Raw genomic sequence first — 18,664 nt, forward strand, 5'->3', positions numbered from 1 at the left:
TTCAGGTTTCCAGTGCGGTTTGACAAGCCTGAAACGAAGAAGTGTGACTGTGCCACAGATATAATAAAATTCTTCCGGGGCTACCCGCCACATAAAGTGGCTTCCTCATCCTCACGGTGCTAGAAGTACCCCGAGGACGACGACGAAGACGGTTCTCGAAACGTTCATCAAACCACCTTACGCGGCTGGTAGCCCACAAAGAATTTCGCAGACTTAGTTGCCGCGAAAGCTTCAGATCAGACGTCTCCCACAGACATCAGTACGGAAACAAGCGCAGAGTACTAAAAGGGTTAATTTCCACAGTAATTTGCTATTTTCATCTCTTCACGACACGCTCAATTTCACGAAAAGCAATACACAAGCATCAAGTACGACTCGAGTCACGAGCCGATTTCGTAACCCGTAACTCTGATATTTTGGGGTCTGGAATCTGTCGAGTTTCGGTATATTTAGATACATGTTTATCACTTTCCAACACATTAACGACAATAGACAGAATGACATGCATCATATTGAACATATACTCAAATCCCTTTTCACGATAAAGATTATTTTAAAATACCTTTACGGTACCGTCACATTTAAAAGCAGACATAAAGCTACAAGTCGTAGAGAACCCCTGCAGATACTCGTCTTAATAGCGTTCACAATTCCAATTCCTTTCACAACGGCAAAATTCAATTATTGGCGCAGCGAACATCCGTCTTTTTATTATAACATCTTTGAATTTCGGTGCTACTCTACTATTTATTGAGGGAGAAACAAACTGAGAGCTTCACGACACGAACTCTACTAAAGCAGAACTCAAGCGGTGCAAAACGCGACAACTCACCATTTTTCATTACAGACACTCATTCTTGTATAAAGTAATAAATATAAATTAAACTTCAGAATGTATTTTACATGCCTACATTTCAATATTTAAGACTAACAGCACGAGTTGAGTAATTTGGAAATATATCTGGAATTTACGACTTCTCCGTCAACTGGTGCTCTTACATTACGCTGAATTTAAACTACTTTTTACTCCATCATCAGGACTGCGGCTACGTATCGCCGATATAGCCATCCCTCTGTCATACGCGTGGAACAATAAGAAGACGGCAGATTAAAGTTTCGATGTAAGACGACAGAACTTCGTCACTTCTTCTGGGATAAGTTCCGCTAAAGACTGGAGTGGTAGACGAGAGGCCTCCGAATACGTCATCTTACATTTCTTCTTCTGCCGCACTTCAACAGCTGCAGTTTTCAACTTCTTCACTGATTCCAGTATTAACTGTGCCTCGGGTTGAAGAGTTAACAGCCCATATTCTATCGCTAAATTTTGAAGAGTTTGGGAAACTTCTGCCAAAATAAAACACGGAGACAAAACTTACAGCAACAGCAAAACATTTCACATTAATCAAAATGGCAGATCGCCGCAATATCGGATGTCGATTCAAAGGGCAATGAAATTATTTCATTTCAGTTAAAAGTTCTAAATACTCACATGAATAGGAAACTTGAGACGTGGGTTCCCAACCCTTCAGACACATCTTCAGGGGGCAAACCTAAACGCGCACCGGGATCTCTCCGCAACTCGTCCGTCTGCCTTCGACCACAATAAACGCACATACTTGCGGCAAACCCTTCTTCAGTTCTTTCAACTGGAATTTTGCTACTTAATTGTGAAACATCAAAATATGCTTAATATCACATGAATTATATCCTAACAATTAAAATTACATTCGGAAAACTTATCAGAATTCTGTACTGAAAATCTTATATATAACAGATACAATATTCTAGTATACCGCTCAGAAATCGGCCGCTTACTTCAGAAAAATGGTTTGTCTTCCCTTTACATGAAACACCAGTTCAGTACAAATACTTAATTAGTAGGATTTATTTGAAGTGGCGGGTCCGAAGACGGACGTCCTGCGGGTGGTGGCGCCTCGTAGTCTGGTAGACGTTTACCAACATTTCAGAGGTCCCTGCTGCCACCATCACCAAATACCTCTGTACCAGACTACGAGGCGCTACAACCCACAGGACAGCCACCTTCAAACACTTAATTACTTAAGACTTTCTGTCATACTGTTTCATCGGTGCTGCTGGGTATTCAGATCATGCAGTTGCTTCTCATCATAGTGTATAACGTACTACGTGGCGGGAACCTTGGATAGGTCACCCTCTTTCCCTGTCACTTCTTCCCTTTGGTCTTGCCTTTAGGAGGTAGAGGAGAACCTTGAGCGGCAGCCAGCTCAGACTTCAGGCTCAGCAAGACGTTCAGCTCCGGCTGCCACTCACTCTTGGACACACCACGCAACTTCATCTGGCGAATGAGGTCTCCCTGTCAAATAACATAGAAAATCACGCATTCTTCAGGAGCAAACGTAATAAACATACACCTAGGTTCATTAATACAAGGGCAAATAATCACGAATTACGTCTTCTTTGTCATGTTTTGTAATCTGGCAGGCGCCAAATATAAAAAACCATCACGTGATACAAAAAACAATTACAATTTACTCTTTCGTTACTCAGAAGCAGAATTCCCAAGTATTATACCTTATAACAGGGTGAAAAATGCATATCATATCACAAATTATATTTCTGAAATTATAAAAAAATGCTTCATATGACTTTGCATTATATCAGAAACCAAAGTACAGTTTCCAAAAACAACTAGCAAATAAATAGTTATACAGAATTTCCCACAAGTCTGAGGCCACGAGAGAACTCGGTTAGCGGCAAAGTACGTGAAAACGCAGAGAGGGAAAAGTTGCTGCAAATGACGTGTTTCCAGCCTCCGGTGTCGGAATTTTTACCTAGGACAAGCCATCGTCTACAATAAAAAAAACTGCGGCAATGTTGCCACATTCACGAGGTAGTGAAAGGCGGATGTTTCCACAGAAAGAGGAAGTGGTAATGAATACTACAGGTAACACAAATAGCAATGCCACGTTCACACTGCGACGTGCACACTCCAGATTATGGTTCCATAATCACGTGCGACCAACAAGACAAACATCATACCCTACCCTAACCTAAAATATCCCGAGCAATGGTTTCTTTTGCTATTTGCGCTTGCTAAAGTACTCGTCTCCCCTTCGCTACTGCTTCCTGCTACCCTCCGCTTAACTCAAAGTTGATATCCCAGGCACACGTACCTGCTTCACGATCTCTGCCTCGAGTCGAGCCACATCAGCCAGATTAGTCGCCTGTAATCCGTTTGAAGTAGCGGCACCGACTTCATTCAGACCACCGTTAAAAATCTGAGCAGACGCCAACTGTTGCTTCAACTCCATCAGCACTGCAACGTGAGGCTGCCAGATAGAGCGCGCTGCTCCACTTGCCTTCATCTTGTGTACTAGTTCAGCCTGTGAACAAAATCCTTTAGTCTGTCCAAATGAATACTTTACTTCAGTCATCATTAAACATAACGCAGAAAGCACTTTTTGCCATTTGAATTTCAAACCTTATTCCACATTACTAGACGCTTTGTAATCTCCTTACCTTTTATTCCGACATATTATTTAATTCTTACCGATAACAGTAGAGCGCTGATTACTCATAGTAAACGGGGGAAGCGGGAGCCCAGATAATCGAAAAACAGGATCAATGCAATTTATATTTTATTAAAATTATTATCATTTGATCAAAACTAGAAACATGTGGCCACACGCACAAAACAACTGTAATGACGGGAATCGTTTTCTGAAGCGGACTGTGACATGTCGCTAAGCAAGATGCACCACTAAATACCATAATCCATACACCGTTGTTGCCTGGAAATGTTAAACATGTGACATTACATGAAAATGTTACTTTCGACTCAGCCGATGTTCGATATGGAATCGTGAGCCTTGCGACATCTTCCCTACTCCACAGACGTGACTGTGATACGCTCAAAACACCGGACACAATCGCAGACAATACAAGTTTGTTAATTATAAAGAATTCCTGGGCTTTCAGGACATGTCTACAAGCAGCAGTGAGAAATGACTGCCACAATCTTATTAAATATCTGCAATAAAATTTTCCAGAAACAAATGACTTCACGCCTTAAACAACGCACTCTGCTTCCATACCTGTTGCGCAACAGCAGCTGATAACTTGGAAATTACAGACGCATCTGCCTGCATTTGATTGGTGGCCACATTCACTGGAGGAGGCGCTGATTTAGCAGCAGTATTTTGGTCTGGTGATCGAGATTTCTGTCGCCCGGAAAACTGCTGTTTGAGCCTATCCACTCTAGCTGGCTCGATCTTACTGAAGAGCGGAGATGGCTAAAAAGTCACAGAGATTATACACAGTAAGAAATGTGATGTTACACACTAAACTGCTATAATTTATATTCATATGATGCAGCATAACACGAAACCACAAATCTTGCTTGTCTGCACATTTTCACACATGCACAGCTTAAGACAACACACAATGAACTTATGTATTATAATACAAAATTTATGATCTACAAATGATGATATAAAGTATTTTGTGTTGGAATTACAAAGTTATCATTTAAATAAACAAATGTCTCTCTTTCATCCAAGGCTCATACTCAGAATTGTGGAATTCCTATATACGTGGGGCAGTCAAAAAGTCCCTGGAATTGTGGTATAGCACTGTAATGGTAGGACATATGGCAACGCTTACCTAATCACCTTAAAAGTAGGACCCTTGCGCGCACACACACTTGCTCCATCAATTCTGCCATTTTTGGAAGCACCGGCGGAAGGCTTCGTTTGGAATCTTCCGGAGTTCAGCCATCACATTCGACACATCGCTGGTTGTGCAGCAATTTCTCGCCGAGAAAAGCATTCCCGTCATCACCCAACCACCATACTCTCCAGATCTCGCTCCGAGTGACTTCTGGCTGCTCCCTACTCTGAAAATGGGCCTCAAGGGGACACGTTTCGCAACCATGGAGGACATCAAATCGAATGTGACGGCCGAACTCCGGAAGATTCCAAACGAAGCCTTCCGCCGGTGTTTCCAACAATGGCAGGATCGATGGAGCAAGTGTGTGTGTGCGCAAGGGTCCTACTTTGAAGGTGATTAGGTAAGCGTTGCCATATGTCCCACCATTACAGTGCTATACCACAATTCCGGGAACATTTTGACTGCCCCTCGTATTTCTATATTAGTGCTGTCTTTAAAGAGCCACATGCAGCAGTCCACTGGTTATGCTTACCCTATCTATAATCGACGGAAACTTGATTATCAGAAGTCACTGAATGTAATTACTTTAGCAATAACCATAACATTTTGATAGTTCCAAAGTCATCATCAGGCAGTATACAAATGCTGGGGTAAATAAATTACGTGGAAGAATAACACTAATAGATATTGCACCTAGGTGGATCCAGTACATGGTGTCAATATTGCATAAAATCAGTAAGCTCTGTCACAGAACACAAGACACAAGCAAAATACATTCTAAGGCCAGACTGAAGCTGCAGCTGCTAACACAGAAGTGGGTGGAATGATCTTAAGATTCTAATAGAATCTGCAAAACCAAGACACAGTATTACGCACAAAGGTTAGATTGGTAGAAGATCAAATACAGTGATGATTTTACTTACATGCAACTTTGAATTTTAAAATTTGTGAAGTCCACCTTCAAGTACAAGTACACTCTACATATGACTCTCCACCCTACAATAAGATTTCACTTAACATTTGTTATATTTGTTACAATACAATTTATTTTCATTACAGAACCCAATCATCTACAACAGCACATAAAAAGCTAAGAACGGGTCTTTACAAAGATGGCTGTTTTCTGGGTTGAAGCTTTGTAGTTGGGTTGTTGCTGCCTCCATCACGGTGACAAGGGTCACTAAAATGTTCGTAAACTTCTACCAGACTACACGATGCCACAACCCAGAAGATGGCCATCTTCAAATTGACCACCATGAAAACCTCAAATACTAATTTGGTCTTCAAAAATTTTAAAATTCAAAACTGCTTGCAAGTAAAATGAAAACCACTGTAATTTACCTTTGACCTATGATTATACACTCTCCAGTAAATAAACTCGTAATGATAAATAGATGATAAAATTGTAATTGTCAAAACACATAGTCATAAATGACGATTTGATTTAATTTAATTATCCGATTGACACAGCTGTATAGACGGTTAAAATACCATAGCATAAAAACAAAAGGATGCTTGATCTCAAGATGATTAATAAACTTTATGGTAATGCGACTAAGAGAATGGAAAAGCAAAAACAGAACAAAGGAAATATCTATCTTGCATGAAATATTCACTTTGAAACAAAAACATATCCAACTTACATGCTGAGAGGATTCAATGTCCAAATTGAAAGCATGTTTAAAAAATAAAACATATTAACTGTACTGGATACTTGGACGACCCGTTCTTCAAGTGCCTGAGCACTACAGGTCCCAACTTTTCGTTGGCTAGATCTATAGACATTCGGTAGGACTCCTTGGACGAGGGATCAGCCCGTCGCAAGGCCTCTACCTGTACACAGGACAGCACGACAGAAAAATGCGGACAAACATCCATGGCTTGAGTGGGATTCGAACCCATGGTCCCAGCGACCAAGCGGCAGAAGGCTCACGCCTCAGACCGCGCGGCCACTGCAGACTCCACATATTAACTGTACAGGTTTTAACTTAATACTACTGTAATAAACAAACAGCTTGGCATGTGGGTGACATCACAATTCCAGGAAATTGATAATGATTCCACTAGTAATTGAAAATGCATGTGACTACAGATTTGACTGCATGACTTGAACTGCTATCAAGAACTTAAACCTGATATGTTTTCAACAAAGTATGGCCAAGACTTTCACTGCAACTGATATGCCAAGTAGTTTGCCGATATTTACAAAGAGACAACATTTTTATACTTCCACTGTTGTTTACTCTTGAAGATTCCTGGGCAGTCTAACTGAAATTGTGGAGAAATGTCACCATGTTCCATGTTCCTCTACATAATAATGCCACCACTCGATAACGTTCCACAAGTGGAAAATCAGCCACAATAACATATCTTACAAAGTCTTGTAAAAAAAACTAATTAGTTACAGGACATTATAAGGATTAAAAATAAAAGATTATTTAAAATTAAATGTCTCTTCAAGTTCCCATGCAAATACCAAAAAATTTCTGTACTCACAGAGTTCACATGAAGTGCCATATAAATCAAAGTGGAACAAATACTGTACTAATTCTAATACCATTTGCTCCCAAATAAGACACTCTCCATTAATAAGAATAGATTATTAAAATTAAATTAACACAACAAACCAAAAACCGATGGATTATATTAACACAACCAGAAATATACACAAGGACACACTGATAAAACCATAATACCACAAATATCAATAAAAACTACAATATCTTGATAACAATTACCAGTTACAAGTATGCGTCACAGCTGTCTTGTCACCATCAGTGTCTCAAACTATGGCACAGGTGCTTTTTAAATACCAAGAGTTTTTCTTTGTACGCATTAGAAAGCCTTTGTGAAATATCAGCTTATATTAAAGGTCTGGACTTCAAGTATTTCTGCAATTTCCAGTGTCTTCAAGCAGCACATTTCATTTCTTCTTCTTTATTACACCTCCTTTACAAGAGATTGGCGACATATTATGAACAGGATCCTTCCATCCTTTCCTCGGACTGGGACCTGTTCATATGTTTTTAGGCAGGTGATACAGAAGTGGTTTGCCATTGCCTTCTTCTGTGTGTATGGAGTAATTGTTGGGATGCCACGGAGAAACCGGGGAAGCCCCGGAGGAAAACTCTGTGTTGCCTAGACCATAGCCTTGCCCAACAAAAGTTATAAATTCGGGCACCGCCGGGAATCAAACCCGGGACCCCAGGATTACAAGGCCAGCGTTCTAACCGCTAGACCACCGTGGCGGTACATTTCATTTGACATCACAAATTGCCACCTCTCATTTACAGGAGAAGAAATTTTGCATTCTGCCCACAAAGAGCACACTGGTGACCACTACTTTGCTGGGGTGGGGGGGAGGGACACGTTGCTTTCTCCAGTTTCAGATGCAACTTTCACTCACATCAAAGTCCCTATCTGATCTTACCTTAAAATTTGAAAATAAGTGAAAACGTTCCATTTACTTTCAACTGTAATTAGTTGATTCCAACAAGAAAATAGCTTGGCTGAGACTGATGTACTTATCAAGGGCTGTCTTGCGGTAAATGTCAACAACTGACAATACATCTCTACTCCTTAATTCCTGCTGGGGAAGGGGGAAGGAAAATTTCTGAATATCAAGCTTTTTCTTTGCCTGAATGCAAACTACAGCACACATGAATGATATATGATGTGAATATTTCACTGCGGCTTTCATTAATAAAGTCTTCTTAGATGTTGATTAATCGCTGACGTCTCGAGGCCCATCTCTATCATTTTCAAGGCTGTTGACTGTGCGTCTCGTAGAGCTACATAGTCAACAGCCTTGAAAATGAGGACAGAGATGGTCCTCGAAACATGGCGATTATCACCATCTAACACGGCTGATAGCCCGAGAAGGCTTTATTAACACGTGAACGATGTTACCAAACCTACTGATGGGTCTTTTACATTTCCACACATGGCACTTTGTGGTAAAGTCTTGGAGGTCAAGCTTCTTCCTTAAACAGCCGATGAGCCCCATGCGAATGACGCTGTCAATGCACTGCCGTGTCCTATATATTCTCATGCACAACACTGTGTGCTATCCAAATCAAATCGTCAAATAAGAAAGTCATCCAGTTTTTATGCAAGCATTTCAGAGAAAAGGTGCAGGTGGTATATGGATAAATATAGTATATGATATAAATTCTGGATATGGAAGCATTAACCCTTTAAAAATGAACACAGAATTTCACAATCCAACATGGCACCATGATTACATTGTGAATAACAGCAACGGCATTCAAGCGCTGCATAGGTCAGTATATCTTGCTAACGTCAGTGGCATATACGAAGCAAGTCAGTATGGCTTACTGATGCCAGTATATTATCATGAAACAAAGGTGAGAACCTTATGCAAGGAAATAATTCAGCATGTAAATACAAAATGCTGTGGCAACTCTACATTATCTTACCTTGCCCAGCTTGTGTCCTGCAGGAAGTAGAACTGTGAATTCAGGTATAATAATCCAGACATCATCCGGTGCTTGCAATTGCTCTTTCAAAGTATCCGCTGTCACAGGCATGTAAGGTTTCAACAGAACTGCCAAAAGACAGGCAATGTTGCAGCAGATGCCAATGACCGTACCTGCTCGGGCTCTGGAAACAAGAAACCACTTCTGAATTAAAGGATTTTTAAGAAGGAGACAATTCTATGACAAACTTACACAAAGCATCATGCCCATGGACCACAGGTTGAACACCCGTGCTGTAAATAAAACTGATGATTTACCTGTCTGCATCACTGCCCTTTATAAGTACCCAAGGTTGAAGCAGTTGCATGTACTGGTTCCCATGACGAGATATATTCAAAATGTGACGAATCCCATCACGTAGTTTGGCATTTTCCAAAGCAACCATATAGGCCTTCACCTCACGAGTTATAAATGCCAAAAGCGTCCACTCCTGAGTACCAGGTGACATCTTGGGAACTTGACACGAAAAATTCTTTTCAACAAATACAAGAGCCCTGCAGAAAAATGATATGAACAATATATCTGAGTATGAATCACACAATAAACTGAAACGGTTTACTTTTAGTAATATGTTCATGTGTTGCTCACAGAACATCACTTGAATATCAGTTACTGCTCCTCAAAATAAAGTGAAAATGGGAGAAAGAAAATATGTATTAACAGATATTACTTACTTATTCACTTTATCTTCAGGTACTTATATTGGTAATTTCATATTACACAGTTCTGATGTTGCATTACTTAAAAAAAAAATTAACCTTTCACGTCACTGCTGACGTTAGCCTTTATTTAAAGCCATTTTATAGTTGTTACAATTCTGAAATTATGTTCACTGTTCAGTGCAGTACATCATTACGCTGTTGATCTAAGATTTATCAATCGTAATCAGCCCCACACACATTTTAAAACAAAGAGAACCCTAAGCAAGGATCTAATCAAGAAATTGATAATCTTGGGGCTGCCACTACAATGGAGGGATAAGAGATAAGGGGGGAAAATCAAAATGCTCTAAATATGGGGTTGCACAACAGAAGAAAATATATCAGAGCACAAATAGCATGACCTTCCATGTCAAAAGCTGCAAGTTCTTGAGGTTTTCAAGTTCCTTGCATAATTTTTACCATTTTCCAGTCATCTTTCACTGCTTATTTAATGTATTCATAAATACCCTTGACATCTGGAGGCCTCCTCCATTCACAACTAAAGGATCATCTTAACACAGTTCATAAACATTCTTCTCACTATTTGTTTTCTTCTGGTCATAAGGTTAGGCCAATAAATGGTCAGTTTAAGTCTCATATTATACAAAATATGAAGAATTTAAATTCTGTAACTGTCAAGCCCTATTTATACATGTCACAACCTTTCACCCCTGAAAATACCCATATCTTTACATAACTTGGTAGGAAAGACCTTTCGTCACACCTCACTGTATTACTGACAACATAACACTCACATGATAAATTTCAAGTACTGCATCCAATACTACCAAAATTAAACTTCGGCAGCATTAAAATTTTATTATTTACCTGTTGACAAAATTACCCAGGTTATTCAGCAATTCAGAGTTATTCTTAGTGGCAAGATCCACCCAACTAAAATTAGAATCTTGTGATTCTGGTCGAACATACAGGAGGTAGAAACGCCACACATCAGATGGAATACCAGTCTCTTTGGCATCAGTGCCAAAAACTCCTACACCTCTACTCTTAGAGAATTTTTCATCTTCATAGTTTAGGAACTCTGTAACATTTAGAGACGTATACTGGTGAAAATTAAGTTCTTTCATATAAAAAGCATCAAGATAAGCTTTCTGCAGTTCTCAATAACATGACACTTTTATTATGTAATATGATAGCCAGTGGCACATTTCATTTGTTTTTGTTCAGATGTTCCAGTAAGGAAACGGACATTAGAAAGGTTAGATGTTACTCACGTAGAGGTTGTTGGGAACAGAGTGAAGTTGTATTCCTTCCACAGTGTTCCTGTATCATAATGGATTTCTACAGGATTTTTAAAGGTGTAATACTTTCCCAGAAGCACCGAGTTTATACAAGTGCATCATCATCCCACACATTTTTCACCCATTACGTTGGTATTACCAATTACAAGAAATGGAAAGCACAATAATTTTAGACTACTCTCAAATGGCATACTGTCCATAAAATATTTCACAAAAATCCACCGAGTAATTCTCAAATTACAACATACATACAGACGGAAGTCACCAGATATGACCTTATTGGCTGATGAAATTATCATGATGCATGGACAGATAATTATGCATTATGGCAACCTCCCCCATCCAACCTCACTGTTCTAAGCATTTGTAAATTCCTCATTATGCATTCTTCTCCATTCTCCTGTCAATTCATACCTCTTAGGTCCAAATATTTTCCAAAGCACCCTGCTCTCAAACATCTTCAATCTCATTCATTTATTAAAATTTCATGTTAAATAAGAACACTTGACATGCTATGCACATATAATTAAGAAATTTAAATAACATTAACAAGAACAATGCCCCACTTAATGGTACCTGCACCTTGTCGTGGTCGTGGGGCTTGAGTGCCTCTGTGACCCCAAGAGCTACTGGTAGGGCCTCCCTAGCCAGATTGGTTGAGGGGGAGAGGTCAGACTAAGACAGGTACCCTGGTCCTCCAGGTTGGAGGTTGGTCGCAAGGCTAACAACCTTGCACCGTAAAAAGGAAGATGTTTTGAAACCTCCATCAAAGCCTCGGACAGACGGACCTAATAGAGGACCGAATGGAAGAGAATTGAGGAGGCCATGGATGGAAGAGCCATAAAAGAAGAAAAAGAACAAGAACAATGCAGTTTTATAACACAGCCTTGTACAGGACATCTGAAAGGACTTCATTATAAAAAAACAACACAACAGGGCTGCAGTGTATTAAAAAATCATTACTCTTACCTGTAGCCATTATATAGCTAACAAGTGTGTAGTTCCTATAAGTCCCAAGCAGACACGAAGGAAACATAACAGAGTGGAAAGGAACATTATCTTTTCCAATAAAGTTATAGTATGAAACAGACGTAGTGCTCTCTGGTCTCCACCACTTCTCCCACTGGTCTGTATATGTTTTTGTTATGCTCATGTACCCAATTGGAGCATCAAACCAGACATAAAACACCTGTTGAAACAAAATACCAAGTGCTTCATTCTTCAGATAATACTAAATACTATTTCTACACACAAAGTAAATGCAAGTTTCAAACATTCATTTAGAAAAAACTAAACAGCATACGAAAATGAAACTCGCACCAACGGAAGAACTTCAAAGATGTTTTGTAGCAAGCAGGGGAAGTGAAGTGATACCAACAACGGCCAGTAGAAGCACAACTGTTGACATGACAGAAAAATGGTAACTCAACCTACAAAGGCAAGTCAAATTCACACATGGGAAAATTTTATGGAACAGCATCTGAAAACACTGTTAAACAGTGGTCACAAATTTTGTGGAATAAAACTCAACCACACAAAACACATTATAAGGATGAGTTATCATCTTTCCGTTGTATCAACAGTCGCACTCCCTAGTGGCCATAGCTGGAGTTATGCATCACTTCTCACGCATGTTAAAAAATGTTAGAAGTTCCCCTCGTTTCTGTATGCCATTTAGTTTCTTAGTTTCTATGAAATAAATATCTGAAACGACTCAAATCACTTGTGTTCACTCCATACAATACTGCTTTGCACGTTGCTTCATTTTTATACCGTTAAAAGTGATTACATAAAATGTTTTGTACAATGCCAGTATCTTAAATTTACATTGCTAAACGAATACAATATTTAGAAATTCTCGTTCTTCTCTGTCAAACCTGGTGTTATGTTTATTTTGTCTTTCTGGCTTGTAAGTTACGCAATCTCTTCCTCACCAACGTTAACAGCTCAAAACATAATTATCTGATTCACACGTTTCATCCGTATTTTTAACACGCAATAAAATAAGGAAAGCTTATGTTTTTAAAATTGCTATCCTAATTTTATTCCTTAGCAACAGAAATGCACACACTTGCTCAGTTACATTATAATTTGCAAGAAAAACTTAAATATGATCACATTCCTCACATCAAGTATTACGGGAAAAATTTCTGAACTAATATTTTGCTTTTATGGATAGTATCCCTCATGTTAACGGAAGTTTAGCTGTATGTAAGTTAACAAGTTAAAAGGTATATTGTAAGGTTTGAGGTTTTCACAGCGGTGAGTATGAAGATTTCAGTCTTCTGGGTTGTTGCGCTGTGTAGTCTGGTAGATGTTTATCAACGTTTCAGAGGTCATACTGTCTCCGTCATCAGGAAGATGACAGAGGCAGTATGACCTTTGAAACGTTGGCTAACATCGACCAGACTACACAGCACAGCAACCCAGAAAACATAAATCTTCAAAAGGTATATTACTACCAAATCGCTATATTTGATCTAAGACAAGATTACATAACCAACCAAAAGCTACAATTAGACTGACACATTACATGCTAAGAAAATATGAATCACTAATTAGACATCATACAGGAGGGTCCTTCTTGAGAAGCTGACAGATGCCCAGTTGATCACTCAAGAACCTGGGGTTCTTAAAGTACATTTCTCAATGACACATGCTTTTTCTGGAAATCACAGTAAATTAAAAAAAAACCAAGTGAATTTAGTGCCTTCAAAATTCAAGACAGCTTTACAAAATACAATACCTTGTTTCTGTAGCCATCCAATGGTACTGGGACCCCCCATTTAAGATCTCTAGTAACACAACGGGGTTTAAGTCCATCCTTCAACCATGCCTGGGTGATAACTCGTGCATTGTTTGACCAACCACCTATAACTCCACTCAACCATTTTCTCAACAGGGGCTCTGTCTGTCAGAATCAAGACACAGAAACATTAAATCGGAGATGCATACTTTGTACAGAACATTCCAGTACAAAATAACAAAATCTGTGGTACTTTTATGAATGTGGAAGGAAAAACACTGCAGTACTGGGTAAAAATATATTTTATATTGCTATATCAACTGATGAGGTTATAGAATGCTGTTAATGACAACTCCAAAGTGATTAAAAGTACTGTTACCTCAAGCAATGAACTGCTTACCTTCGGAAGTTCGAGAAAAAATTGATCTGATTTCGCTACGACTGGTTTTTTCTGGCAGATTTTACACCGAGGAGAAATGAGTTCTGTGGCATTAACGAGATGACCGCAGCCATCACACTGGTCACCTCGTGCATCCAAATAGGCACAACGAGGACACGTTCCTTCTACAAATCTGTCTGCTAAATATCTGTCACAGTTCTCACAAAGCAGTTGCTCCACAGACTCCATTGTCAAGAAGCCATTCTCATACAACTGAAGAAACAAGTCTTGACTGATTCTACAACAAATATAAATCACTACATGTATACATTTCTATGAACCAAAGGGACAACAATAAGAAAGATTTAAATTATAAGCTGCACCCTAGTTTTAAGGTATGTGAATTTGGATAAAATGAATGGCTTGTATTTGCATGAATACAGTATATATTATTCTTCTTCTTTATTGCGCTGTCTCCTTTACAGGAGGTTGGCGACATATTATGAACAGGATCCTTCCATCCTTTTCTCGGACAGGTGATACAGAAGTGGTTTGCCATTGCCTTCTTCTGTGTGTATGGAGTGTGGAGTAATTGCTGGGATGCCACGGAGAAACCGGGAAAGCCCCAGAGAAAAACACCAAGTTGCCTAGACCATGGCCTTGCTCAATACAAGTTATAAATTCGGGCACCGCCGGGAATCGAATCCGGGACCCCAGGATTACAAGGCCAGCGTTCTAACCACTAGACCACCGTGGCACTTAGTATATATTATATGCACCAATTAATACCGCAGCTGGCGAATAACAATATACCAATTCCACTCACTCTGTTTGCTCTGGAGTAGTTGTACGCCCAAAATGGTCAAAGCTGATATTAAACCACTTATAGACAGCATCATGGATCTTGTAATACTTATCACAGATTTGTTGTGGTGTCAGGTCCTCCTCCAAGGCCTTTGTTTCTGTAGCAGTTCCATATTCATCCGTACCACAGATATATAATGTGTTGTTATTGCACAACCGGGAAAACCTAATGAATAAAACATAATCTGTTGATCAAGGGAAATTCATTTTATATGTGTGAATACTAGAAAGAATTTACCCAGAAATTAATCAAAAAAATATTGTCAATTTTGCCTAAAGAGACTGGAACACCCTGATGTACAAAAGAATTCACCAGAAATTCTGTACCATAATTATGAAATAAGGAAGATTCAAAATAAAATTGTATATTTACAAGAAACATTTGTGTCATCCCATCGCCATAAATGCCAGTAGTAAATTCAAACGAACTGTGAAAACCAGAGAAATACGCTCTGAGGCCTAATACAAAAAAGTGCTTGTGCCACAAGACCAGGCCAGTAATAAAATTCATTACTACGCCAGTTGCAGAGAGATGAAAGTATGTGTCAGATTTATAAGTTAAAGGTACATTCATGGTAAATATTTAGTTTCAAAACATGGATGTTGGCACCTCCTATTTTAACACCACAGGGAAATAACAAAGAGAAAAGGAGATGTATTATGATGATTATATGAATATCTGCATGTACTATCCATGATTTCACAACAGCCTTCTGACTAGTACAATGGTTTTAATATCAAAATTGTCATACCGTGCAAAAACATCACCCGACAGGACACAGCCAATAATAGTACCCAGATGTGGTATATTGTTTACATATGGTAGTGCTGATGAAATTAACACATTGTGCTCTCCAGGCACAGGCAACCTGTATAAAGGAAGAATAACAATCACCTTTACCACTATCTCATACTGATTTTTTAAACAGTTGTGTTCTTCAAGGCTGTGACATCATGCAGTCTCCTAGGACATCACAATTCAGAAGACAGCAATCAATACTTTAGGGAACCATCTCAGCAGCATCCTAAATGCAATTAAGTTGTATAAAGCCATTTCTAAGATTACAGAACCCATCAGGAATATTCAGCTACTTCCAATGATGTGATGAAATGTTAACTCAGATCTGGTCACACACACCAAAAAAAAAATCCTGCACCACAACTAAAACAACCAAGGCTCTTCAGGTTCAAATGTATGTGACAGTATGAACAATCCTTATACTTCCATTACCTAAGTCAGTGGTCCCCAACGCGGTGCCCGTGGGTGCCCGCAAAGGCTTTTTTTGGGTGCCCGCGTTCTTACGGAAAGAGGTTATACTGAATAAAGAAGGCAGTTCAACCATGAACATTATAAAATCAAAGCACAGATCTCGACTTACTGACGCCCATCTCGACGATCGTTTGCGAGCAGCAACATCATCCTACACTCTCAAATTTGAAAAACTGGCCGATGAAATGCAGTGCCAAACATCACACTAACTTCCCACTTGAGTAATAATAATTGTACTTATAAAAGTATGTATTTTTGATTGCATGGTTTCTAGTATCATTAAACGTTGTGATGTTTTGTGTATTATTTGGTGTCCATATCTTATTTGTCCAGAGAAAAGAAAATCTGGCTTTGTTAATTGGTTGGTGCCCGTCAAGATCTCATAAACTCTCAAATGTGCCCGTAGGCACAAAAAGGTTGGGGACCACTGACTTAAGTATTCACTGAAATCTAATGTCAAGTTTTCTCAAGAATAGTATCATGATATCTTATCAAATTAAATTTATTAAGATTATTCATCTGAAGAAAACAACACAAGTATTCATCCAAACATGCAGCCTTCAGATTATGCCAATTAAACGCATGCTTTAAAAAAAAGTCACAAGTAGATAGATTTGAGTCCTCCTTGGGAAGCTAGTCAAGAAATCCCCTGCCTCTTATGGAACTCAAAGGTTAATTACAGTATTCACAAGTCTGCCTATGGTCCCTATCCTAGACAGATGAATCTGTGCTTGTAAGCATAAACGTAAACACACGTGTGCACATATACAGATAAATAAAGTAAAATAATAAATAATAATCCGTGGCATAACAACCCTCTGAGAGCCAAAGCCGACTAGCTGGCTGCTGGCCTCACATTCACATGCCTAAGCAGAGGTGAACGATCATCCAACCAGATATAGAGTGACGTGTGGTCAGCACAACAAACCCCCAGCCATCGCTAGTTCATGACCAGATTATGTTACCCATTGTAGCTCCCCAATTTCCTCACGATTCTGGGTTGGCACCGGTCGAAAATCTCATGAGAAATTTCTTTCCCTGAGATTCGAACCAGCGCGCATTCCATATCACCGGTCCAAAGCATGATGCCTCAGACGGCGCAGCTACGGCGCGGGACAATAAATAAATTAGGACAGGGAAATAAATGTAATTTACAATATATGTCTTCTGATACTTGCTACAGATAGTGCCAACACTTCTATTCTGCCAAAAATATAATATGCATTAATGAAAATTAAGCACTAGAATTCTGCTTTTCAACAAACACAGATCAAATACATCCACTAAATAAAAAAATATTACGTTTTACTAATTCACACAAAAGCGTAACAAATATTAAGTGCTAATGCTTGCTAGTAAGATACTGAGGGAATAAGAAATAATAAAAAAAGGAAAATGAAAATGGACCACTCACACAGGACAAACTTGGGGCTTGGGTTTTGGTCTCCTGGCAGCACCATTTTGCCATGCTTCAGCTGCCGCATTAATTTCCGCTTCTGAAAGTGGTGATTCTTTGGACATACCCTGGAGGCAGAATCCATAATGTAACATCACATTATTGCGTTAAAGATACAGGTGTATGTCTCAGAAAAAGAACTGTCTGCATATAGTCATATCATGCAATTAATAAGCATAAACAAAGATTAAAACATCCCTTTACAAATCTAAATTCAGCAATAAGGAAGCTTAATTTTCTGTTTGTTATAAAGCAATAACATCACCAAAGTATTTACTCAGGTACTGCCTGGCATATGCATAGTTATATGCTGTAATAAAATTACTTTAATCCAAAGACAAAAATGCAGCATAACAGTGAATGTCTTATATTTGGAGTAAATTACTGCCTTGCTGATAAACAAACCTAATTACGAATATGCTTAGTCTATTAACAACACCGATATTATGTATGTCATCTTAACAAGAGATTCAACAGAAACTTGTAACACAACATTATATTAATCCAACTAGCATGTTATACAAAAAACATTATGAATAAAACTATGAATATGATGTGATTTACACCTTAGCAATTTACTCTGAACTGTCTCAAGATTTCAGCATCGTTAATGATTTTATCAGCTTTAAACTGTTGTCTTTGGTGTAGATTATACCTCCTCTGTTGCAGTTCATGTACATGGTCAACAAACTCTTTTGACTTATGAAAAATTTTCAAATTTCAGGCCATGAAATGATCAGATGTACGCAATGAATGAGGCTTACAAAACCTCTAACATCCAGCAAAATGTTCACTGGCAACAAATTCCCTTTCAACTGCTATGAACTGGTTTACCACTGT

The 18,664-nt window shown here is 38.9% G+C and overlaps 1 protein-coding gene across 3 annotated transcripts in view; it reads right to left on the minus strand.

Moving 5' to 3' along the window:
- Positions 1 to 1,957: 1,957 nt before the first annotated feature.
- Positions 1,958 to 18,664, minus strand: part of MetRS (methionyl-tRNA synthetase 1) — a 28,843-nt gene continuing 12,136 nt past the window's right edge. For all 3 annotated transcript variants that reach the window (XM_087351365.1, XM_087351364.1, XM_087351366.1), the window contains 12 exons: positions 17,783 to 17,892; positions 15,851 to 15,967; positions 15,061 to 15,264; positions 14,256 to 14,532; positions 13,856 to 14,020; positions 12,079 to 12,298; positions 10,676 to 10,889; positions 9,404 to 9,640; positions 9,087 to 9,270; positions 4,074 to 4,271; positions 3,153 to 3,362; positions 1,958 to 2,332 (listed from right to left, as the gene is read on the minus strand). In XM_087351365.1, the coding sequence (XP_087207491.1) occupies positions 2,183 to 2,332; positions 3,153 to 3,362; positions 4,074 to 4,271; positions 9,087 to 9,270; positions 9,404 to 9,640; positions 10,676 to 10,889; positions 12,079 to 12,298; positions 13,856 to 14,020; positions 14,256 to 14,532; positions 15,061 to 15,264; positions 15,851 to 15,967; positions 17,783 to 17,892 (2,286 nt within the window). In that variant the 3' untranslated portion in view covers positions 1,958 to 2,182. The remainder of the gene's footprint in view (positions 2,333 to 3,152; positions 3,363 to 4,073; positions 4,272 to 9,086; positions 9,271 to 9,403; positions 9,641 to 10,675; positions 10,890 to 12,078; positions 12,299 to 13,855; positions 14,021 to 14,255; positions 14,533 to 15,060; positions 15,265 to 15,850; positions 15,968 to 17,782; positions 17,893 to 18,664) is intronic.

The sequence above is a fragment of the Zootermopsis nevadensis genome, unplaced genomic scaffold (assembly GCF_977971745.1).
Source record: "Zootermopsis nevadensis isolate Lab colony 2312 unplaced genomic scaffold, Znev_1.0 Znev_ptg000019l, whole genome shotgun sequence".
NCBI classification, from domain to species: Eukaryota; Metazoa; Arthropoda; class Insecta; order Blattodea; family Termopsidae; genus Zootermopsis; species Zootermopsis nevadensis.